This window comes from Chaetomium fimeti, assembly GCF_033439085.1.
Source record: "Chaetomium fimeti strain CBS 168.71 chromosome Unknown B0H64scaffold_8, whole genome shotgun sequence".
Taxonomy (NCBI): Eukaryota; Fungi; Ascomycota; class Sordariomycetes; order Sordariales; family Chaetomiaceae; genus Chaetomium; species Chaetomium fimeti.
In genome coordinates this window covers 488,032-510,581 of record NW_026944336.1, presented here as the reverse complement: position 1 = coordinate 510,581, position 22,550 = coordinate 488,032, and the positions used below count along the sequence as shown (strand labels likewise).

Sequence of the window (22,550 nt, the reverse complement as noted above, 5' to 3'; positions counted from 1 at the left end):
TCCCGGTCCGTGGTCCGAACTCGCCGAGATTTCCCCGACTGTTCTCTTGCTCGTGGTGGCGATGCGGAGCTGGGCGAGGGAATCCGTGCTCATGTTGAGGCCACAGTAGGAAGAATGGGAAGGAGGAATCTCATGATGCCTGGTGCCATGGGGTTGCGAGGATGGAGAGAAGCCTCCGAGGCCTCTCCTCGCCCCTCGCGTGCATCCACAGGTGGGTGCTCACGGCCGGGTTGGCAACAAGTTGCGGGAATTGTTCGATGTCCCGGGTAGGGCTGAACAATGTACGTAATGGCTATCCCCATGGTTGGATGTTTCGCCCCTCTCCTTGAGATCTCCGCGGAGGCCCCGAGCCGGGTTCCTGTCTCAGTCACGATGCCACTGTCGTGGTATTGGGTCCCGTCCCCTGGCATGCCCGCCGTCGCCTGCCACGGTACGCACCAAGGCAGGGAGTACGACACCGGGACGGCCCGCCTGCTGCTAGGATCGGCAGCGACTGCCGGAGGGTCGCGTGACATCAACGACGATGGTGTTCTACTACCTTGTGGAATAACTATATATATGTTCCTCCACGCCGAAGTCCTTTATACCTGGGCACGTGGCAATCTCTACATCCTCGACTTCTGCCTGGAGCTCCCGGCCTCAACGACCCCATCCGGTCGCCGTACCCGGTATTGCCCCTGAGCTGGCCACGGCGGAGCAACACTGGCACTTCCGCTTTGTCGGCGTCACATCTCCAGCGATGATTTCTCAACAGGGGATTATAGGACCAGGGGATGACGCACGCCGTACGGAGTGGTTGTAGTTTTGCCTCCCCGTCCCATGCACTGGCTGCAAAACCCAACCTTCAAATGTCCTCGACTCCGGTGTTGAAGCCAGGCCAAGACAAGCAGTTCAGGGGCTCAATGGTCAACAACCTTGGCGTCGTCGCTGCCCAGCAACCGTAGGGACTTGGCTGCTTCTGCAAAGGCTTCCAAGCCTTGTCAAGATCGTGCTTGGCTTGCTGACAACCCCGATCTTGCTTACTGTGTAGCTTGGGCGGACGGTCCTTCTGGAACACGTTCATGGTGCTTTGTTCTTCGTTACTGGCTTCATGGCTTTTCTATCCAGCTTCGAGGCGATCTCCTCGCTGAGAAACATGGTGTTCATCTGCGGGGACTTTCGCCCGACCACACTCTACTACGATGGAGCGGGAGGTGTTTTGGGCTCAGTAGTCCTGGGGGGTGTTGCGATTATGCTTCTGTGCCGGCGCCCAACTTCCCCAGTTTGTGAAACGCGCAGCTTGCGATGTGAACGCAGAACTACCAGCCCTCGAGCGAATCACGCGGACGATGAGGTCGCTGTTACGTTGGCAGGAGTGGGAGGCCGTTGGGAGGCACTTCGGGGATTATTTACCCATGCTCGAGCCACGGCACGATATTGATCAGTATGGAGGAGGGGCGTGAGAATACCAGGCATTCCGAAGCTGGGAGCAGTTCCAACCAAGCACGTTTTTGCCGCTGCGGTCAGATGTGTAATTCCCCTTGGCAGACGTTTCCACTGCTAAGCTTTGTTAGCATAGCGGCAGTTGTCCTGCATGAGTTATTGGGATGAGCCACGTCATGCTCTCCTGGCGCTGGGGAATGGCGACAGTCGGTGATCGACCCGGAGCCATCGGGGGAGCGGGACTGGGACTTCATGATCAACAGTCAGACCGATGAAAGTAAGAAGGGGTCACGGGGGTGTATCGACGGGCCAAGTCGCAGGTTCAAGTTACCAGTCCCAAGTGTCCAGTCGAGCCAGTTCGCAAAAAGTGGGTGAATGTAACCACACCTGACAAGTGTTCCAATTTCGAGATGTCTTCGTTCAGTCTCGTTGGATGGGCCATCGCGCAGGAGACAACATCAAGTTATTTGCTGTCGCATGCTGTTGGAGGGTGGCAGTCTTTGGTGTTTCGTTGGTTGTGGTGTCATGGCATCATGGAACTGAACCAACCCATGCTCCTGAGGACGCATATTCGGCCATTTGCAGAAGGTTCCAGCTCGATCATTTCCACCTCCCGGCTGAGCCGACTTCCCCGTCATGCCCGTCCCAGAGAACGGCCGCCTTGAAGCATCCAAAAGCAGTTTCAAAATTACGTCGCATGGCGGTTCGGCTTGGTTAAACTGGAGGGTGTCATCGCGTCCAATGTGACAAGCTGGGGAGGGCAAAGCGCGGCGGAAAACCTACCCATTGGGATGGAAATCTCACACCTTGTCATTGCCCGACTTTAACCAAGCGAATTGGAAGAAATCAGTGGTCTTCCTCGCATGGAAGCGCAAAAGCCGTGAGTGAGTTTGCTGAGTTGGAAGTTTAAACAGCGAACGGGGTCCGACAATTGTACGAAGTACCCAAATATCCTCTCACTACGCAGAGCCCATCCTGCTCGATGAGATGACAGTTCTCTCTTGGGAAAGTCGCGATGTACCGACTTCGTGATTCATGCGCGACAAGGGAGTCTCAAGCGCCGGACGACCCCCAACGCTTCCTCATGTGGAGCGAGAGACCGTTGCCCGCAGTCGTGGGGGAGCTGAGATCGGGCCACCGTCACACTCCGGTTCGTAATAATGCAGCTTTACGTATTGCATACCACCCGACTTGCAGGGGAGGGAGAGTTCCCGCTTTGCTAACAGCACCCCCGGAACCGCGGAGATGTCTCGAGGAAACTTTTGGCAATTGTTGGTTCGCCGAGGACCGAAATTCGGGGCTTCCCCATCTTTCTCCAACTTCTTGATTATTTTGTTGGGCACAGTGCGCTTCGCGCACGAAGTCCCTTCTTTGCATTTTCCCCAGCGAGGAAGGAAAAGAAGGCAACTGGAGCTCTCACTTCGAGGCAGATTGTCTCGTCTCCCAACACTTTCCTTTCCCCATAGTTTTTGTGAGACCGAATCGATTACTAAGCTTTGCTTGGCCTCTCTGGTTTGGTCACGGCCGGTGGTTGAACGAGCAGAAAAAATGGGCGGTGATCATCGCTCTTGTTCGGCCATTCCCACCTCACCCCCAGAAACTTCAAAAGAAAAACTGGACGGTGACTCCTCATTAGGAAGGTGCGACGGCCCGCTGGTCAGACAAAGTTGGCCCAAACCCCTTTCCGCTGCCATTGTGGTTGTTCTGCGGGTCCGGTCCCGCACTGGACCATCAGTCCAGAACCGAAGACGCCCGGCACTCGGTGTTGTGTGCCCCGATCCGGGGAAGCGAACCCCATTTCATCGTCACCTGCCCAGCGATGAGCGTCATCACGAATCCTCATATGTATATCTTTGCTGTCGTTGCTCTGTTGTTGGCCTCGGCACGATCGCCGCTCCGGTTGCCCGCGGCCGGCGGGGTCTTAAAACTTTTTGATGCGGCGGACGTACGCCGAGCCGGCAGTCAGGACGGGAGTCAATGGCAAGCAATTGGCAAGCTGTCTTGGTGCTGCTTGGCGACCATGAGGCACCACGCCTTGCTGCGAAACTGCAGCGTGGCGGCCGCCCAATGAACTTCTGGGCGATGATGCCGATCTTACCGCCTTGGCACCAAGCCCGTTAGCGCGCCTTGGAAGGTTCGATGACAGACGTCAAACATGCGGTTGTTGTCCTTCAACATGATCGCGAAACCGTCGCTCAAGAAAAACGAAAGAACGGCAGTTCGCGCCAGCCCTGCCAGTGCCCCAAAAGATATAGAGATATTCTCTGTCAGGGGTCTCCGCCCGATGCCACAAGCACAGCTCCGACCGCAATTACTTTGTAACCCACCCAAACCTGGATGTTACCTCCACACTGCAGCTTTGTGGAACAACGACCACAATTCATCCAAGGTTTGCAGACCCCCCGTGAGGAACTTGCGTTAGACAAATCGGGATAGCTCCCGAGACACACAGTTCGGATGGGCCCTCGCAACAGGTAACTGGCCGATGAAAAGGTTCAACAACCCCCGTCGTTCGAAACGCCCATGTGGTGGGCTGGCTGTCCAAGCAAAACGGGGTGGAAACGGGGATGGCGCTTCATCAATACCCGTGTTTCCATTGAGCCGGTGCCGGGGGCCCTTTTCGCGTTTACCCCAGACATTGCTTGACGATCACCCCAAATTCTCGCGTCATCTGGGGATTCCACAAACTGGAGAGTACAGGCAATTGGAGCTCTTTCTTGGCTCTATCAAGGTTGCGGAGACCATTTCTTTTCTCATGGTGGTTGTGGAAACCCACGACCAGGGAGAGTTCGTTCGGAGCAAGATGTTTCCACGTTGCTCTCCCGCACCTTGTCAAAACTGGCTGCAAAAAAACGGCACGAACAACCATGAATCGCCGGCGTCTCTGGGGGCCAAAGGTTCCTTCCCTCCGAACCGGAAGACCCCAGGTTTCTGGAGAGGGTTGGAGAAGGCGTCGGGGCAAAGCGTTTTCTCCACCTCTGAGGGATCGGGGGCGGAGATTCCCTCGCGTTAGCGTGGAAGGACAGCTCCCGTTTTGTCAGCACGCCGGCAGTACAGGGCACCTCCATGCCCTTCGAGAACTTGGTCCCTGACGCTGCCCCAGTGTTCCGCATTCTCATCCGATGAACAACGAGGGCTCTCCTGCCCTGCTTGTCCCCGCGGGCTCCAGTCGAAACGGCCATTCGGAACAACATGTACAGGGAAGCTGCCTGCGCCGCAGAGCACCAACGGATTCGGTACATCCCCCGAGGTCCCGAACCGCCAAGTGGCTGTCAGAGATGGTTCGGAGGGCACGACGGTGCACATCAACCCCGCTGCAATATCCCGCCCGGCCGTGGCAGACCCTGGGGTTGCGAACCTTCGAATATCCATCTGTCCGGAAATATGCACCTCGACCCTATCACAGACCGCTCCAGACTGACACGGGCTGGGTGGACAGGGGTAGGGAGATAGACCCTGGACTCCTCGACCCGCTCATCCTGTCAATGGCGTGCCGCCTGATTTGACGATCCCCAAGCGATCGTTGTTGCCCTCTCTGCACGGCAACCCCAGCACCAACCGGCCGTTGTGTATCGTCGGGCTCCCCTTCCGTATATGAAGGTCGTCACCCCTCGCCCGCTGTCCTGCTCCGGTGTTGTCCCCTTGGTTCCTTTCCACCCCGTGGCTACTCTCCTCCTACCTACCGCACATACACGTGGTTTGGTATCAAGCACAACAGAGCTAAATATTTAATTATATTTTTCGAGGGTCCAATTCATCCGGTACGGGAACACAATGGCCGACACAGTGCAGACGACGGCGGCCGAGAAGGATCTCGGCCAAACGACGGGTGCTGCGACTCATAATGGCGTCAACCCGGTGCACCGCGGCTACGACCCCCGGAACCCGATGGCCAACATCCACACCGACGACCAGGCCCGGCTACCCGCCTTCGGTGGTGAGTTCCAGCCCGGTCTCTACCGGTCGGTCGAGGCGCGCAAGTTCGCCAACCCGGCGCCGCTCGGCCTCTGCGCTTTCGCCCTCACGACTTTCGTGCTCTCGGCTATCAACATGAACGCGCGTGACATCTCTGCGCCCAACGTCGCCGTCCCTCTCGCTTTTGGCTATGGCGGTCTTGTCCAGCTTCTAGCCGGCATGTGGTAAGTCGAAGACGCGCCAGAAAGACGCGCAAATCGACACGCGTTAGCCGGACGTTATCTAACAAACGTGTCCAGGGAAATGGCTGTCGGCAACACCTTCGGTGCTACCGCGCTCTCATCCTACGGCGGTTTCTGGATCGCCTACGCCATCTTGTTGACTCCCCACTGGAACATCACGGGCCCCGGTGGGCCGTACAGGAACGAGGCGACCGAGGCCATCGACCCCAACATGGCTGACTCGGCAGTCGGTCTCTTCCTGACGGGCTGGTTCATCTTCACCACGATCCTGCTGCTGTGCACGCTGCGCTCGACCGTCATGTTCTTCATGCTCTTCTTCACCCTCGACCTCGCCTTCCTCATGCTTGCCTGCGGCCACTACGCCATCGACAACGGCGTCCCCGACGTCGCCAAGAGGCTCACCCAGGCTGGTGGCGGCTTTGGCATGCTTGCAGCGTTTTTGGCTTGGTACAATGCCTTTGCTGGTATTGCCGACAGCAGGTATGTTGCTCCTGATTCTTTTCCTACTTTTTTTTTTTTACTCGCCTCACGGAGACCGTCATCGGCACGAGCTGTGGTCCGTCTCATCAAGCCTTCCCGGCGATCCCTGCATAAGGGCCAAGCCCAGCCAGCCATGGCGCGCCACTGCCGTCACCCAAGAAAACGCCCAGCATTTGCCCTGTTTTGAGCCGCACCTGAAGCATTGGATCGATCGGCTGACGCAATTGGTCTTTTCAACAGCAACTCGTTCTTCCTCATCCCCGTCTTCCACTTCCCGTGGTCCGAGAAGGGTCGCGAGGCCAGGCTCGCCAAGACGGCCAGCCGCACTGCTGCTTAGACGGCCTGAGACCGGTGTGCTTTTGGTTTACTGTTCGGGACGTTGATTTTTGGCTTGGATTGCGTGTGTTTTTTTTTGTGTGAGCGGGATCCGCAACCACTCATCAAACTGCGTACCCCGTGAAGGAGGCGACATATGGTCCATGCATACCCCGTATCGCTCTTCTTTCGACGCGGCGCAATTGTGGGGTGCGGATCTGGGAAACCAGCATCGTGGAGTGGATCAAATGCGAGAGATATCCGCTGTAATTTTATTATACCAACAAAAGAGAGACGGGCTTGTGGTTTCCCCCCGCGCGCTGTGGACCATCGACCGTGACATCGAGCTGGGATCTCAGTTCTGGACCCTTGCCTCGGTGTGTTTCTCTCCACGTTTCCACTCTGCAACAACGCCTTCCCCGGCTTCTGAGATGAAGGGCCAGGCGCCGCGCAACTGCCGTCGCATGGATCGTCGCATGCCAGTGGAGGCCTGGTTCCAGTGGTGGAGAGCAACCACCTCCTTTTTTCGCAGTTCCGCCTTGCGCCTCAAATTCTATTTTTCTCTTGCGGGGGAGGTGGGCTCCGCGGGCTGCGTCAGACGTCAGAAGAGCAACTCCGCCCTTGGCGCACGTGTGGCCAAGCTCCAAGCATCAGACGAACCGCCGTGCCGCCGTCTCGCGGCATCATCTGAGCACTTTGGCCAACACGATCGGGATTTGTGCGTTGTGGACGTGTAACCGACGATCGTGTCGTACCGATCGATACTCAGCTTCACACCTGCCGCGTCCCGTGAGACTAACAGACGGCTAGCAACAGCGGGGATTTAGTTATTGGCACCCGGCGAGCATGTTATGTGTTGGAAACCTGCCCGATCGCCCAGTTCGCACACCCGAGGGAGGACGGATCGTTGTCCCACCAGTCACCTAGGTAGGTCGTCATGCCGCCATCGATCGTGTGAACTGTGTCACTAAACGTGCAATCTCATCATCGACAAACTCTCGTCCTCCGTTATGTTCCGCAGCAACATTCCCAACCACCTGAGCCCGTTATAATACAATACTTTCTTCTATCCGCCGTCACACAGCGCCGTTCTTCCGTCCCAGAACATCAGGGGGTAAGATCAGTCAGACATGGCGGTAAACACGGGGCTTGCCAGCTTGTAACGGCTGGGCTGAGAAAACCGTTTTACCAGCCTCTCCGTTCAAGCTCGTAAACCTGGTAGGGCAAATCCCGAGCGAACCGTTCGAGAAGTCGAAGAGACAACCTCTCCAGCCCCGGATAACCGCATGGTAACTTCGATGATATGGAAAAAGACACCTCGTCCGCCAAGAGAGGCGCCCCACCAACCACCAAGTGGTGCCCCCTCGAGCAAAAAGTCAAGTTTACCCACGAGGGAAAAAGTTATGACAAGAGTGGGATTCGAACCCACGCCCTTTCGGACCACGGAATCTTTGGGTAGATTGGGATTAAGGGTAAACCTTAACGTGGCGCCTTAGACCGCTCGGCCATCTTGCCTGTTTGCTTGTTGAAAGGTGCAGTGTTAATTGACTACATCTGTGCACCTCACCCCCACAACTCACCACGCAAACACCACACAACCATACCACCCCTCTTCGGACCCACCACAGAATTTTGATGAGTGAGAGCTGTTGTCGCATTTTGACGACACATTACTATCACCAATAAAGCTCCAAAAAGCCCAACTAAAACCATCTTCAATGCAACAATGCACAACAAAATTAGCTTCTTAAAAAAAAATAAGCTACAAACATCCAAGTTATCTAGGTAACTCGTGTACTTATGCCCCTCCAAACCCGCGCGTCAAAATCTCCGTGATATCGCACCCCGGCGCAAATCCAAGGTTGGTCATAAACTGCGAGTCGACATCCACCGCATCAGCGTATTCAATCGCCGCAAGGTCGTCCAGCAGCGCATCCACGTCAGGACTGGGCCCGAGCCCCGCGGAAGGGATGAGAGGGTACGACGGCGCAAGATCACGGTGCGTTGAAGCTGCTGCCGCCGCCGTTGTGGATATCCCCGGCATCGTGGCCATGGTGGGTCCGGAGTGGTGGGTGTGTATGTCGCTGCTGCCCTGGGGCATTGGTATCGACGAGTTGGGGAATGCGTTTTGGTAGAGCCCCATGTTTGTGTTTAAGAATGAGCCGTATCCCCTGTTACGGGGGTCTGGCTGCCGGTGGTGGCTTGCGGTAGGGGCATTGTAGAGGAGCGGCATGGAGGGGTCTGGGTAGTTCATCAGAGGGTTGCTTGGGGCGGAAGAGCGAGCTGAATTCGGGGACTCCAGCGGATCTTGCGTAGTTCGAGAGAAGGAGTTGTGCTGTGTGCCGCGAACGCTCGAAGGCCCCCTACCCGCAGGCTGCCTAGAGGAAAAGCTCGTGACCAGACGCTGCGACAATTCTCGGTTCCGTTCGCCGCAACGGAGGGCGTATTCCTCGTTTGCAAGTGATGCGATACACGTGGAAAGAAAAGACGGCGTGCTGGACCGCCCGAATTGCCGCTGGTATTGATCCAATGTGACCTGGAGCAAGAGCAAAGGCGTCTCCGCATGGGGTTCAGCAAGAGCGCGAGCCCAGAGATAGGTCGCCCGGACCAAATAGGGCGTTGGAACCGAGATGGTCCCACAGTCTGGCGAGACGACAAAGTTGCTAATGGGCAGATTTGGGTCTATCGCCTGCTGCAGTTGCGTGGCGAACGCGCTCGGCGCCCCTCGCGGCATCGATCCCTGCCTCCTCATCGTTCTCTCTTCTGCGACAACTTTGACTATGGCGTAAAGTTGGTTAAAGGTGCTTAGGCGGAACGCAGGGCTTCGGGACGAACTGGAACCCCCGTTTCCGAGCCCGAAACCGTCGCATGGCGTCCACGGTTCCCACTGATCGGGTCCGGTCTCGGAAACCAGTGGCAAGGCATTGAGGTCTTCAGCCCTCAAATGCGGTGGTCCGCTGCATCGGACCGAAAGAATCGTGTCGACCAGGAAACAAGACATCAGGGCCAGCCCTATGCTCTGCCCGTCTTGATCTTGAGCGCCATGCTGGATAGTATCGGGGTCGAGGAGAATGCGGGTAGCAGAACCAATCAACAATCCAGCACTGGTCAGCTTATCGTGTGCCATATTAACCAAGCTGAGCAGCAGGAAGGCACGAGCATGGTGGGTTTGAAACGGCCCGTGCTCTGATGGGAGAAGACCTCGGGCAATATCATAAACGTCGCTTGGGGAAAGTTCAGGCGGGTGGGTGTATGGTGACGCAGAGGGCTTGGAGCTGCCAGCATCCTGGGAGGATGCCAATGCCAAAGCTGCCCATAGAACGGAATGGACCCCTAATGAATCGTCCCTTGGGTCAATCGTGAGACCGTCGTCTGGGTAGGCATATGAAGCCTGGAATAAGTCCTGCTTTTGGAGAATGGGTAACCAAGAATGGGTATAAGAAAAATATACGTCCAGTAAGCGCCAGTGGTTGGCGGGGAGCTGAAGACGCCCCGGCGCCGGTTGGAGGGGTTGAGACGTGTTGTTCGCTGGCGTCTGGCCGGGCCGTTCGGCGCCCGGTGGGCATTGCCCAAAACTCATTCCCCTGGATCTCGGGGTGCCCTGGGTGGCGGATTCGGCGTCTGGCACAACCATATCAGGCTCGCCGCGTGCTCGAGCTGCGTCGCCTTCCGTATCGGTTGCATCTGCCGACGGAGAGAGTGCGCCCCTGCCAGGCGAGAGCGCCGTTTCTCCAGAGAGGATGCGGTCTATCCTTCTGTGGACCCTACTTTTCCTCCACCTTTTTTGCAGACGGTCCGCCCCGCCGGGATCTCTTCCTGTCAGGAGTGGGAGCCCTTGGTCACCCTCTTGAGCGAGGAGAGCGTTGAGAGTCTCCTCGCTGCCAGGCGCCTTCTCAAAGACCCAGCCGAGGGCGAGCTCAAGGGTGCGAATGTAGCCAGTCTGGACGCCCCTCTTTTTAGGGCTCACCTCGTAGGTACATGGCCTGCTTTGCGATATGCAAGGCTGACATTGAGGCTGTTTGCCATCGCATCTCTCCCGTGCCGCACGGCACTGGTCGCAGGCCCTTGACACCCTCTGCCGTTTGGCGGGAGCGGGCTGAGCTGCAGGCACCAAGACCTCGGGCCGGGGAGGGGCAACGCTATTTGAATTGTTGGGAGTTTCGATTTCGGGCACCCTCCGCTTCGGTGGCATCGCAAAGGGCGTAGGTGCGCCTAAGGGCTGACGCTGAAAGAATCGCACCAACACCGAGCTCGCCGAAGTACCATATCGGTCGGCTCAAAACCATACTCGTTGCGCACCACCGCCACCACCCTGGCGTTCTTCGGGTTCGGAAGAACACAGTGCCGCTAAACCAGTTTCCCTCTTAGATCTGGTCAAGAAAGATGGAACCTGGGGTCGGGGGCTGCGGAGAAGTTCTGGGGAAGTGGCTCAGTGCTTTGAATGGACCCGTGTGGTACGAATACCGTATGTTGTTCGGTTGCAGTCGCGGCTGTGGTCGGGCAGTCGGTGTGCCGACCGCCAAGGCCACGCGTTTCGGTGCGACTGAGAATACTGCGCGACCTGGAACCGGATTTCTCAGATCAAGCTCCTTGAATGGAAGACAACTGCGCCTGCGCTGCCAAGTTTGTCCCAACCATGCCTCGCGATGAGGCTTGTTCATCGGTGGAGGATGGAGGTTGCAAGAGGGGGGAAAGCAATTAAACGAGTGGGCCTTTGCGGGGTGAACATTCATCCCCGCATTCCCCACCTCCAGCTGTCTCCGGAGTGCTCAGGGCTGCTCAGGGCTGTCAAACTCCCTCTTCGCCCTGGCAGCCCACCCTCCACAATCTCGGGCAGGAGTGTCGAACGGCATTCTAACATTCTGTATCGCATTTGGGCACACATTCCCCTTCCGGTGAAACTCTTGACCGTTGCGGAACCGTACCCTCCCTTGCGCACATCCCTTCGATCATCGATTGGGTCGATTGGATCGTTTGGCCGCCGCCTACTTCCGCCGTTGGCAGTTGACTCCAGGACTTGGCCTTCTCGGGTCCGGGCGACAGACACCCAGCCCTACCTCCATTCCATACCGCCCGTCCACATTAGGTACTTCAGGTCGTTGTAAATGTTTCCCGTGTACTTAGCGACTGGCGTGGCTCTATCGCTGGCAGGATCATGACCTCACCCGCCGCTACCGGCGTGAAGCGCTCCTACGCCGCGATGGCCTTCGACTGGGACGGTCAGTCCCAAACCCCCACCGCCGAACCACGCCCGAGGTCCCGGCCTTTCTCCCCCGAGAGCAGGGACCCTGTCTACCCCGCGCCGCTCCATCCAGCGCCGACATTTTCGGCCGGACCATCCCCCGGAGGTAAGCCGTCCTGGAATCCCTCCGGCATTCACCGTGCCGTACCATCCCGTACCACCTCCGCCCCCCCTTCCCTCCCTTCGACCAGGCGTCTCGACTAATGCTTCCTAGCCTACCGGTCGGCATACCAGGCCCCGGCGCGCAAGAGCTCCAACCCAAAAGCCGCTAGCTACGATGCAGACACGTCTATCATCATCGCCGGTATCCGGGGTGCCGGCAAGACAACACTGGCAGTTATAGCCTCCTCTGCTATGAACCGGAAAGTTGTTGATCTCGAAATGGCCTTTCGCGAGGTTACCGGCTTCTCCAGTCCGGCCTACAAGAAAGCGCACGGTGGTGCTGCTTGCCAGTCCCGCGAACTCGCCATCCTGTACGAGGTCCTAGGAAGGCATGGCAAAAATGCCGTCATTGTCTGCTCGTGGATCGAGAGAGATATCCAGTCGGCCCTAGAGCGGCTGGAGAAGACTCACCCTGTCATATACGTTCTTCGTGACCCCAAGGCCATCCAGAGCCACCTAAGGATTGAAACCCTTCAGAAAGCCCGGGACATTTTGGGTGCAAGCAGCACCTTCTTTAGAAACTGCACGCGTTACGAGTTCTTCAACGTCTCGGAGGATAGCAGCATGCCCGATGAATTCACAAACGAACGCCTTCCCTCGCCTTCGGCGGACCTTGACCGACCGACCGCACCATATCTCACGCTTAAGCGGGCTGAGAGACACTTTCTCAAGTTTCTCTCCCTGATTCTCCCGAGCGGCTCCATCCCTTTCAACGAATCAGCCTTCCCGCTAGCACGCGTTCCTGCAGAAGCAAGACGGTTTACCTACGCTATTTCCGTGCCGCTCTCCTCGTTCGTTCGCGGCGACCTCGACATTCAGGAGTTCGAAATTGGAGCCGATGCCATAGAAATCATTGTCGACGATCTCATCACCGACTACGCTAGCCAGTTGCGGTCATCAACCGATGTACCGTCCCACCGCGCCAGTGAAATCAGCCGTGTCGTGGCACAATTCCGGCGGGATACCGTCATTCCCATCTTCTTTCATGTGGCGTTCCCCGAAGCAGCGCTCTCAAACGAATATTGGCGATCTCTTTACATATCATACATCCGGCACGGGCTACGTCTTGCACCCGAGTACATCACCGTTGATTTGAGGCTAGAGAGTCACATACTTTCAAGCATCATCAGTGCCAAGGGGACCTGCAAAGTTGTGGGCAACCTCCAGCTGGAGGACACGGATTCTCCCCTCTGGGACGCGCCGTTTTGGCGGTCGCACTATGAAAAGGCACAAGGAAGCGGTTGTGGCCTCACAAGGTTCACAAAAAGGGCGGTTAACACCGCTGATAATCTGGATGTGCGCCTCGTCCACCACGCCGCGGAGTCAACCCCAGGCCCAAAGCTGCCGCTCATTGCCTACAGCACGGGGATACTGGGTCGGACTTCGGCGTGTTTCAATCAGGTTCTCACGCCAGTTCTGCCAGAAGGCTTGCAAAAGGAGCCCCCCCGGACAGCATCCGAGGCCGCCATGGCGCTGCGCCCGTCTCTCACGGCCCGGGAGGCAACACAGGCTCTGTACTCATCATTTTACTACCATCCGATGAGGCTCTACGTCTTCGGTGCCAATGTGAGCTACAGTCTGTCCCCGGCCATGCACAATGCTGCTCTCAAGGCTTGTGGCATTCCTCACCAGTACGAACCTCACTCTACGAGCAACATCGGAAGCCTACAAGAGCTCGTCAACGATCCTCACTTCGCCGGCGCCTCCGTGGGGCTTCCTTTCAAGGTCGAGATTATCAGTTTGACGCATTCCCTAAGCCGACATGCCAAGGCAATCGGCGCGGTGAACACACTAATTCCCGTGCGGTACCTTAATCCTGACGGTAGCATCCCCGACGACGCAATATTGTCCAATCGGGGCGATCTAGCTGGCCCGGTGAAGGCGCTCTACGGGGAGAACACGGATTGGATTGGCATTCGAGCCTGCATCCGTCGTGGCCTCTCCCCGGCTAATGCCGTGCGACCGAGCAGTTCAGGGCTCGTCGTCGGGGCCGGTGGGATGGCGAGGGCCGCCGTTTATGCGATGTTGCAGCTCGGAGTCAAGCACATACTCATCTTTAACCGGACGCTCGCCAACACCGAGAAGCTCGTCTCTCACTTCGAGACATTGCTGACCCGCAACGGGCTCCCGTTATTTAGCTCCAGTGCTGGGTCCAAAGAAAGGACAAGATTCCACATCATTCGGTCTCGCGACGATCCCTGGCCAGAGGGCTACAAGCGTCCCACCATGATCGTCTCGTGCATTCCGACGCATGGTGTTGGGGGAAGTCCGGCACCAGAATTCACAGTCCCGGCACAGTGGCTCGAAAGCCCCACGGGCGGTGTCGTCCTAGAGCTTGAATATAAGACGCTCAACAGCCCCCTGCTGGAACAGGTTCGGAAGGAGGCTCATAGGGGTTGGGTGGCGATGGATGGGTTGGATTTGCTTCCTGAGCAAGGCTTTGCCCAGTTTGAGCTTTTCACCGGGCGCCGAGCGCCACGCCGTGTAATGAGACGGGAAGTCTTCAGGGCATACCCTGACGACCATGGGCGTTCCAACTTTGCGCAACTAGAGCCGCGGCTTAACAACATAACCACACAAGAATCTTGAAAGACTTGGCATCTGCAGCCTTTGAACGATTCCAAAGATCCCAGTAGTTGAGTGCTTGGTTACCCAACCGCACGGCGAAGCCGACGCACCCATCTGTCCAAAAATAGGTACGACGGCCGACCGGTGCGAGTCTTTTCGGCATCTCCGCCGTGGTCGGCTGACGTTGACTCCGGCAGAGCATTCATCCCAAATGCCGGCATCTCTGCCCGTCGCGCTTCCCGAAGGTGGGGTTCCCCAGGATAGGGGTAGCAGCCGTTACCTGTGCAACTTACGGGGAGCGCCGATCGACAAAACTAGCTTTCCGAAAACTATGATTCGCTGTGCCGAATTTCATCCCATCTTCTCCATCACTTGCAGTCCGCCGTGTGGGTTCAACTCCACGGTTCAACATTTTTCATGCGGAGGCTGGCTTGGCCCTTCACAAGACCCATGCGACAACCTCGTGGAGAGGTGGGCTCCGAGTGTTTGGTACTGCGCTGGGACTTGCTGGGGGTTAGCCGAGCTCCATGATACCCTTCGTGTCATACCTATATAAAACTGAGTAACCTGGGGTTCACCGACACAACCCCAGTTACCCCAGACTGAACCACCTTGCTTTCCCCGTGGGGTACCATCTGACTCTTCTCCATTGGACGGGAAAACCTCATCGTTCACAGAGCCTCGATGACGCTCCTCGAGCTCAAGGAGGACCGGCCGACGCCCAAGGCCGTCTACAACTGGCGAGTCTATGCCTGCGCCGCCGTCGCTTCCTTCGCGTCATGCATGATCGGCTACGACTCGGCATTCATCGGCACCACCCTCGCTCTCCCCTCATTCACCGCCGAGTTTGACTTTGCCTCGTACGACAAGGACGCCCTCGCTCTGCTCCAGGCCAACATCGTCTCGGTCTACCAAGCAGGGGCCTTCTTCGGCAGCCTCTTCGCCTATGTCACCAGCCACTTCCTCGGCCGGCGCAAGTCGCTGTTCGTCTTTGCTGCCGTCTTCCTCGTCGGCGCCGGCATCATGCTGGCGGCGAGCGCCGAGAAGGGGCTGGGACCGATCCTCGCCGGCCGGGTCCTGGCTGGCATCGGTGTCGGCGGCGCATCCAACATGGTGCCCATCTACATCTCCGAGCTGGCCCCCCCTGCCGTCCGTGGCCGCCTAGTCGGCATCTACGAGCTGGGCTGGCAGATTGGCGGACTGGTTGGGTTTTGGATCAACTACGGCGTCAACACGACGCTCGCTCCCACCCGGTCTCAATGGCTCATCCCGTTTGCTGTTCAGCTTATCCCCGGCGGGCTGTTGTTCATCGGCGTCTTCTGGATCAAGGAGTCCCCGAGGTGGCTGTTCGCCAACGGTCGAAGGGAGGAGGCCATGAAGATCCTGTGCTGGATCCGGAACCTCGAGCCCACCGACCAGTACATCCTTGAGGAGGTTCAGTACATCGACCGGGACATCGAGCGGTTCGAGAGAGAAGTCGGAAAGGGCTTTTGGAAGCCGTTCCTCGCGCTCAAGCAGAGCAAGGTCCAGTGGCGCTTCTTCCTTGGTGGCATGCTCTTTCTCCTCCAGAATGCTAGTGGTAAGTGGTAACCCCCGGCTTTCTATTGAGAATGGTGTGACTGATGCTCTCGACAGGTATCAACTCGATCAATTATTACAGCCCAACTGTCTTCCGGAGCATCGGTATCACGGGCACCAACACCGGGTTCTTGACAACGGGCCTCTTTGGTGTTGTCAAGACCGTCCTAACAATCATCTGGCTGCTCTGGCTCGTGGACCACGTGGGACGTCGCCGCATGCTCTTCGTCGGCGCCGCGGGCGGCTCTCTGTGCATGTGGTTCATTGGGGCCTACATCAAGATCGCGGACCCGTCGTCCAACCAAGACGGCGGCGGCGGCGGCATGTCGAGCGGCGGGATCGCGGCCGTCTTCTTCTTCTACCTCTGGACGGCTTTCTACACGCCGTCGTGGAACGGCACGCCGTGGGTGGTCAACTCGGAGATGTTCGACCAGAACACGCGCTCGCTGGGCCAGGCGTCGGCGTCGGCCAACAACTGGTTCTGGAACTTCATCATCTCGCGCTTCACCCCGCAGATGTTCCTCAAGATGGAGTACGGCGTCTACTTCTTCTTTGCCTCGCTCATGTTGTTCTCGATCGTCTTTGTCTTTTATCTCATTCCTGAGACCAAGTCTATCCCGCTCGAGTCTATGGACCGTCTGTTTGAGATTAGGCCTGTGCGCAAGGCCAACAAGCAGCTTATGGAGGAGCTTGGGCACCACGGTGCGGGTGTGTTGGGTGAGGACGCGTCGTTGTCTGCGGATGAGAAGGCGAAGCAGGGCCATTTGGAGAAGACGGAGAGCGCTTAGGCTTGAGCAGGTCCGGTGCGTTCATGGGGCTTCCGGGTGGCATCTGGGGAGCACGGTTGTGTAGCTTAGTTGCTGGTTTGGGTTATTTGCGAGAGTGGCTGTTTCAATAATGCCGTGGATAGTAGCGCGCGCTTGGGTCAATCTATATCTAGTTTAGAACTGATCTAATTCTGACAAACTTTGTCCTGCCTACTCTCATGGCTCGTCTTCAAAACATAGATCATAACCGAGCACACGAGTGGGAAGCAAAGGAGGGCCGTATCATCAGATTCGATGGTGCACCACCCGAGTCCAGGCACCTTCTAACTATAACAGCTTATAAATCTCATGTTTTCAAGCTCTCGAGTACAATAAGTGCAAGGCCGTCGTTCATTCCGGTCTGTTACTGCTGTTTTAACCAAGACGAACGTAAAGTGTTCTCTGTTTCTCTCCCACCCGTGGCGAATTTATCTTTTCCACGATTACTAGATTGGATTGCGGCCGATAATCACCACATCAGGAATCCAGGGACTCATTTGAGACAAAAAAGCCCTTGTCCGGCAAAAGTTACAACCCTTGGAATCTGCGGTTTCCGTGGGTTATCCAAGTCTGGCCAGAAGCAGTGTCCAAGGGTGAAAGGACACAAGGTGGCCACCAGCAACAGTAATAATATCACGATTAGGTCTCTCTATTACGCAGCACGCTGCGGTATCGCTAGTAAACAATAGGGTATAACATCTAAATCTTAGAAATCTGGGCTAGCCTAGCCGCAATCGCCGTCTTGACCTGCGCAACAGGGAGCTCGCTCGTATTCCGGCCAGTCCAGTACTTGTCCTGTTTACACAAACCCAGTTAGCAATCTTGCAACAAACAATGCCACACTCAGAGTGATCAACCCACCTGCTCAATGCCCTGCCAGATGAGCGCCTCCGTCCCCAGAATGACCTGCCACCCCTCAGCCTCAGCCAACGCACCTAGCGCCGTGTACGGCGAGGGATTGTAGCACATTTCCAGGATAGCGCCCTTCCTCTGCTTGCGCAGCATGACCTCCGTAATCCTCCGCAGCGCCTTCTCCCCCTCCGACACGGGCGGGAAATCCGGAATACACGCCACAATCGCACCCGGAGCCTCCAGCGCCTCGGCCTGCTCAACGGTCTCGACATGCACCAACCGGGCGCCGTACGCGCGCTGGGTGCACTCGGCAACGACGGCATCGACCTCGGCGGCGTCGCGGCTCGCGACGTAGATGCACGTCGCACCCAGCCACTTGTGCAGGGCGTAGACGGCGGAGCGCGCCGCGCCGCCCCCGCCGATCACCATGGCCGGGCGGCCCGCGTAGAGGGACCGGTCGGGAATGTTCTGCACGAACGACTCGCGGATCCCGATCACGTCCGTGTTGGCGCCGCAGAGCAGGCGGGGCCCGCCTCCCGGTCGTGGCCGTAGGAAGAGCGTGTTGCAGGCGCCGACGTCCCGGCATTCTTCGGTTAGCTCGTCGAGGTGTGGGATGATGGCTACTTTGTGCGGCATGGTGACGGAGGCGCCTGGGTTTGGTTAGTACTGAGCAGCAAGATGGGCGACAGTGTAGAGAGGTCTGTCCGGGGAGAAGGATGGTTGACATACCGTAAAACTTGGGGTGCCGTATCAACCGAAGGAAGAGGTCCATGTCTGTTGAATCGAGGCGGATCTGTTCCCAGTTCAGGCCGAGGCCCTTGTAGACGACGTCATGTAAGAGGGGGGACATGGACGCTGTGAGCTTCTGGCCGAACAGGAAGCCATGCTTGTCCAGCTGGTCGATGTGGGACCTGAGATGCAGCAACGAGGGCTGTTCCTGCTGCATTGTGACTGTGGTTGTAGTTGTGGTCGACATGGTAGGTAAGTCGGTTGGTATACCTAGGTTGGTAGTGATGGTAGGGCGGTTGTGTCCTCGGCGGGGAGGTCTAACATGTACCATGTAAACTGATGAGGTGGTAGGATGAACACGGGCTGCAGTTACATGTAAATCGGAAACGTGGCTGCAGGAGGATGGAAGGTGGTCGAGGTTATCTTTGTCTGTTCTTTCATCGAATGACCCTGCAACTCTCAACGATACCTACACTATCTAAACCCCACGGACGGTGCCTCGGCCTCGGACTCTGACTCTGGAAAGTGGTGGGGCTGCTGGAGACAAAACCCAGCAGGGCGGAAAGCCATTCAACCTGCTCGGCCTGCGAGCCAAGGACGAATGCAACGTGGAACAAGATGCATCCATCCTGCAAACTCGGATGCAGCTGCGGCAACCCGGGCGGAAGGAGCTGTGCAGCATGCTGTGTTGTGCCTGCAGTCGGTACCTGTACCCTCGTGACCTGGCATCCTGTCAGACGTGCAAAGATAAGAGCATTGGAAGGGGAAGATTACGAATCGAAATCCAAAAAGCCCCCCTGTCAGGCTGTCGCCATGCAATGCACGCACCCGAAATGTTTGCGTACCTGAACCCCTGGTTAAATATTCATCCAGCGGCTATTGGCTGAGAAGGAGCCCACAAATTGACGCCTCTTCTCCACTCCATCCATCTCACCCCACTCTGAAACATCCCATCGAGCCCATCTTTTGTGGCTGCACCTTCCTCCTCTTCAATGATAAACCTCAAAACCTCCCGGGTGTGAAAAGACAAACGTCATTATAAGGGGAAGAAGCATCATCCTCCCCTCTTCTACTGATTCTTCTGCCGATTATTCTCCCCCCCAGGCCCGTACTCTCGCTTATCTTCGGCCTCTGTCGCTAATCTGAGATGCCGCGTGCTCGGCTTACACGGTGCTTGCCGCAATTGGTGACTTCTTTCCCAGACCGCGTTTGTACACCGCTAAACGCCGCTGTCCTTTTGCCACAGGGGACGAGAAAGTTTCAAGGATTCCCAGGCAAGAAAGGAGCGGTGATGCCCTGCATTATTGCTTCACCTCATGGCCGCGCTCTTGCCTGCCCTATGCGCTGGTTAACAACTTCTTGGCCCAAAACCTCGAAGCAAAAATGAGTCGAAACAACAGGACGAGAACTCTGTACCAGGGGTGTATATCACAGGTAGGCAAGCAAGACCATGATGATCACAGCCCTTTTCGTGGTATATGGCGGCGCTTCTATACCAGTGGCCAGCCCTAACCAGCTGTGAATGGCAAGATACTTGGTCAGGACCGTAAATCCGAAGAAGCCAACCAACTGCTACGCGCTCATCAAGGAACAGAAAAGGAAATTTAGGTTGTGGTGTTGACTCCCACACCGTGAGTTGTCGGGCTCCCCACACTTCGCTCTCCGGTATTACCTTCCAGTCTTGTGTTGGGCTTGCCAGGTCCAAGTGCCTTCCCTTTCATCCCATCAATTTTTACCTATATAAGTCCAGCCCGGACTCCTAACCTCCTCGACATTTTTCACACGCTCCTAAATCTGCCTCACAGACCATCTCAATGAAAAATCTTTTCCTCCCAGACCTAAGGAACTTCCAGCGTTAGAACATTATATCCATTATTCTCCCACATTCCTCAACACACCCCAGCGCACCCACCTTCTCCTTGCGATTGGGGCACGCCTAGGCCGTTTCCTCTTGTTCTCTACCCCCCCTATCTCGCTCCCGAGTAGCCTACCATGGCGTGCAAACTCGCCATCACCTCCATGTCCCTTGGCCGGTGCTATGCCGGTCATTCATTCGTTGCCAAGCTAGACGCCGCCCAAAAGTACGGGTACCAGGGGATCGAACTCTTCCACGAAGACCTCGCCGACGTTGCTAAGGGCTTCGATACCATGCCCCTCTATGGCCCGACACGCAAAGCCGAGCTCGCTGCCGCTCGCCATATTCTGCGTCTGTGCAAGGACCGAGGTATCGAGATCCTCTGCCTTCAGCCCTTCAGCCACTACGACGGACTTCTCGACCGTGAGGAGCACAAAGATCGGTTGGACCAGCTGAAGTTCTGGTTCACTCTCGCCCGCGAGCTTGAGACCGATATCATCCAGATCCCTGCCAACTTCCTTCCCGCCGAACGAGTGACTGAAGACCTCGACTTGATCGTCTCGGACCTGCGCGAGGTCGCTGACATGGGCCTGGCCATGGACCCCCCTATCCGTTTCGCCTACGAAAGCCTCTGCTGGAGCACCCGCGTCGACACGTGGGAGCTCTGCTGGGAGGTCGTGCTGCGCGTCGACCGTCCCAACTTCGGCATGTGCCTCGACACCTTCAACATTGCCGGCCGTATCTACGCCGACCCGGCCGCTTCCTCGGGCAAGACCGAAGACGCCGAGGACGCAGTCCGCGAGTCCATCGCTTCCATGGTGCGCCAAGTTGACGTCAACAAGGTGTTCTACGTCCAGGTCGTCGACGCCGAGCGCCTCAGCGAGCCGCTGGTCCCTGGCCATCCCTTCTACAACGCCGACCAGCCGGCCCGCATGAGCTGGTCTCGCAACTGCAGATTGTTCTACGGCGAGGAGGACCGCGGCGCCTACCTTCCCGTCGCCGAGATCGCCGAGGCCTTCTTCCACGGTCTCGGATTCAAGGGCTGGGTCAGCCTGGAGTTGTTCAACCGCCGCATGGCTGACGAGGGCTCCGACGTGCCCGAGGAGCTCGCTAAGAGGGGCGCCATCTCCTGGCGCAAGCTCCAGGATGATATGATGCTGACGGTCAAGCCCAAGCCGAAGCCTGATGTGAACCGGGTGTTTGCGTCGCTGTAGACGGTAATGCATCTCCTTCGTTTGTGTCGGCGTTGGCGTTCTGGGACTGGGGATTGGCAGGATGGGCCGTGGCGGACCACTATAGATGAGGGTTGGTAAACTGGGATTCCTAGAATGGACAGGCTTAGAATAGTATCTAATACCGAGAGCAACCTCGGACAGCGACAGCGTTTCTGTTTTCTCGTTAAATCTCTGTATACCTACAACAATAGAATAATCCACTCCCTCCCTTCACCTGTTTATCCCCTCCCATCTTTCACGCCATTTCCGTTATATCCCCTCCACCCCCCGTTCCATCCCCCCCCTCCCATAAGCTCCCTTCCCCCCCCCTCCCATAAGCTCCCTTCCCCCCCCCCCGTCTCTACACATCCTCAACCCCCCCCTTCCCTCCCTCCCCCCTCTCCCGCAAATACCCCACCGCAAACTCCACCGCCGCCCGGTACCCAAACACCCCCATCCCGCAAACCACCGCCACCGCCTTGTCGCTCAGATAGCTGTGCCGCCGGAACTCTTCCCGCCCGTGCACGTTGCTCACATGCACCTCTACAAACGGCGTCCCCGTCCCCAGCAATGCGTCCCGCAGGCCGACGCTGGTGTGTGTGAGGGCGCCGGGGTTGATGATGATCATTGAGGCTTTTGGTTCCTCCTCTTCTTTTTTGGTGGGGTTGAGGGGGCCATGGCCGGCCGCGGCGTGGATGCGGTCGATGATGGCACCTTCGTGGTTGGATTGGAATGTGCTGAGGGTGGCGCCGAGGGAGGTGGCTTGGGCGCGGGCTTGGGACTCCACGTCGGTGAGGGTGGTGTGCCCGTAGATGTGGGGTTCGCGCGTGCCGAGGAGGTTGAGGTTGGGGCCGTTGATTAGGAGGATGTGGGGGGCCATTTTTGGTGTGGGTGTGATTCTGGGGGGGGGGTGGTTGTTGTGATGGTGGTGGTGATGTTTGTGTTTATTGTAAAAGGGGCTGGGTAAGGGGCTTTCTGGTCAGGCGTGTATACAAAGAATTATCTCAACACAGGGAGAGAGGATGGAAATAAGTGGATTGTGACTTTTAACGGACGAACTGTGTTTACTCTTATGTTTTACCTTTGCGACGATGAACACATCTAATCTGAGATGCTAGCCTGGTGTCAACATGTCCCAATCCCCGGTTTCGCCCGCTCCTGTTGGCGTTT

The 22,550-nt window shown here is 57.2% G+C and overlaps 9 protein-coding genes and 1 non-coding gene across 10 annotated transcripts; 5 read left to right on the top strand and 5 right to left on the bottom strand.

Annotated features, from left to right (window-relative positions):
- Positions 1-2,350: 2,350 nt before the first annotated feature.
- Positions 2,351-3,619, top strand: B0H64DRAFT_408236 (uncharacterized protein). The gene has a single exon (XM_062804623.1). The coding sequence runs from the start codon at positions 2,668-2,670 to the stop codon at positions 3,355-3,357; it is 690 nt and encodes a 229-aa protein (XP_062655358.1). The 5' UTR covers positions 2,351-2,667; the 3' UTR covers positions 3,358-3,619.
- A 329-nt stretch (positions 3,620-3,948) lies between these two features.
- B0H64DRAFT_408235 (uncharacterized protein) lies at positions 3,949-5,072 on the bottom strand. The gene has a single exon (XM_062804622.1). The coding sequence runs from the start codon at positions 4,662-4,664 to the stop codon at positions 4,176-4,178; it is 489 nt and encodes a 162-aa protein (XP_062655357.1). The 5' UTR covers positions 4,665-5,072; the 3' UTR covers positions 3,949-4,175.
- B0H64DRAFT_408233 (GPR1/FUN34/yaaH family-domain-containing protein) lies at positions 5,073-6,693 on the top strand. Its single transcript, XM_062804621.1, has 3 exons — positions 5,073-5,561; positions 5,637-6,059; positions 6,300-6,693. The coding sequence occupies exons 1-3, from the start codon at positions 5,197-5,199 to the stop codon at positions 6,394-6,396; spliced, it is 885 nt and encodes a 294-aa protein (XP_062655356.1). The 5' UTR covers positions 5,073-5,196; the 3' UTR covers positions 6,397-6,693.
- A 1,085-nt stretch (positions 6,694-7,778) lies between these two features.
- On the bottom strand, positions 7,779-7,889 carry B0H64DRAFT_t146. The gene has a single exon. It is a non-coding gene; the product is annotated as a tRNA-Leu (tRNA).
- Positions 7,890-7,954: 65 nt separating this feature from the next.
- Positions 7,955-11,037, bottom strand: B0H64DRAFT_408230 (uncharacterized protein). The gene has a single exon (XM_062804620.1). It carries the CDS (start codon positions 10,564-10,566, stop codon positions 8,173-8,175), a length of 2,394 nt encoding a protein of 797 aa, XP_062655355.1. The 5' UTR covers positions 10,567-11,037; the 3' UTR covers positions 7,955-8,172.
- A 364-nt stretch (positions 11,038-11,401) lies between these two features.
- B0H64DRAFT_241576 (type I 3-dehydroquinase-domain-containing protein) lies at positions 11,402-14,638 on the top strand. The gene is made up of 2 exons (XM_062799845.1): positions 11,402-11,722; positions 11,831-14,638. Exons 1-2 carry the CDS (start codon positions 11,530-11,532, stop codon positions 14,365-14,367), a joined length of 2,730 nt encoding a protein of 909 aa, XP_062655354.1. The 5' UTR covers positions 11,402-11,529; the 3' UTR covers positions 14,368-14,638.
- A 1-nt stretch (position 14,639) lies between these two features.
- B0H64DRAFT_241577 (general substrate transporter) lies at positions 14,640-16,904 on the top strand. Its single transcript, XM_062799846.1, has 2 exons — positions 14,640-15,925; positions 15,982-16,904. The coding sequence occupies exons 1-2, from the start codon at positions 15,031-15,033 to the stop codon at positions 16,710-16,712; spliced, it is 1,626 nt and encodes a 541-aa protein (XP_062655353.1). The 5' UTR covers positions 14,640-15,030; the 3' UTR covers positions 16,713-16,904.
- A 525-nt stretch (positions 16,905-17,429) lies between these two features.
- Positions 17,430-18,558, bottom strand: B0H64DRAFT_420070 (uncharacterized protein; the record flags this gene model as incomplete). Its single annotated transcript, XM_062805432.1, has 3 exons — positions 17,430-17,525; positions 17,592-18,232; positions 18,312-18,558. The coding sequence occupies 3 exons, from the start codon at positions 18,556-18,558 to the stop codon at positions 17,430-17,432; spliced, it is 984 nt and encodes a 327-aa protein (XP_062655352.1).
- Positions 18,559-20,098: 1,540 nt separating this feature from the next.
- Positions 20,099-21,610, top strand: B0H64DRAFT_408224 (xylose isomerase-like protein). Its single transcript, XM_062804619.1, has one exon. It carries the CDS (start codon positions 20,304-20,306, stop codon positions 21,378-21,380), a length of 1,077 nt encoding a protein of 358 aa, XP_062655351.1. The 5' UTR covers positions 20,099-20,303; the 3' UTR covers positions 21,381-21,610.
- A 131-nt stretch (positions 21,611-21,741) lies between these two features.
- On the bottom strand, positions 21,742-22,260 carry B0H64DRAFT_366224 (Dehydroquinase; the record flags this gene model as incomplete). Its single annotated transcript, XM_062801898.1, has 1 exon — positions 21,742-22,260. One exon carries the CDS (start codon positions 22,258-22,260, stop codon positions 21,742-21,744), a length of 519 nt encoding a protein of 172 aa, XP_062655350.1.
- Positions 22,261-22,550: the final 290 nt, after the last annotated feature.

Bases quoted from the DNA above. Each gene is read 5' to 3' on its own strand.
- B0H64DRAFT_408224 (XM_062804619.1), top strand. From the start codon at position 20,304: ATGGCGTGCAAACTCGCCATCACCTCCATGTCCCTTGGCCGGTGCTAT.
- B0H64DRAFT_241576 (XM_062799845.1), top strand. From the start codon at position 11,530: ATGACCTCACCCGCCGCTACCGGCGTGAAGCGCTCCTACGCCGCGATG. The intron at 11,723-11,830 runs GTAAGCCGTCCT...AATGCTTCCTAG, and splicing joins GGCCGGACCATCCCCCGGAG to CCTACCGGTCGGCATACCAG.
- B0H64DRAFT_408235 (XM_062804622.1), bottom strand. From the start codon at position 4,664: ATGTACCGAATCCGTTGGTGCTCTGCGGCGCAGGCAGCTTCCCTGTAC.
- B0H64DRAFT_241577 (XM_062799846.1), top strand. From the start codon at position 15,031: ATGACGCTCCTCGAGCTCAAGGAGGACCGGCCGACGCCCAAGGCCGTC. The intron at 15,926-15,981 runs GTAAGTGGTAAC...TGCTCTCGACAG, and splicing joins TCTCCTCCAGAATGCTAGTG to GTATCAACTCGATCAATTAT.
- B0H64DRAFT_408236 (XM_062804623.1), top strand. From the start codon at position 2,668: ATGTCTCGAGGAAACTTTTGGCAATTGTTGGTTCGCCGAGGACCGAAA.
- B0H64DRAFT_408233 (XM_062804621.1), top strand. From the start codon at position 5,197: ATGGCCGACACAGTGCAGACGACGGCGGCCGAGAAGGATCTCGGCCAA. The intron at 5,562-5,636 runs GTAAGTCGAAGA...AAACGTGTCCAG, and splicing joins CAGCTTCTAGCCGGCATGTG to GGAAATGGCTGTCGGCAACA. The intron at 6,060-6,299 runs GTATGTTGCTCC...TCTTTTCAACAG, and splicing joins GCTGGTATTGCCGACAGCAG to CAACTCGTTCTTCCTCATCC.
- B0H64DRAFT_408230 (XM_062804620.1), bottom strand. From the start codon at position 10,566: ATGCCACCGAAGCGGAGGGTGCCCGAAATCGAAACTCCCAACAATTCA.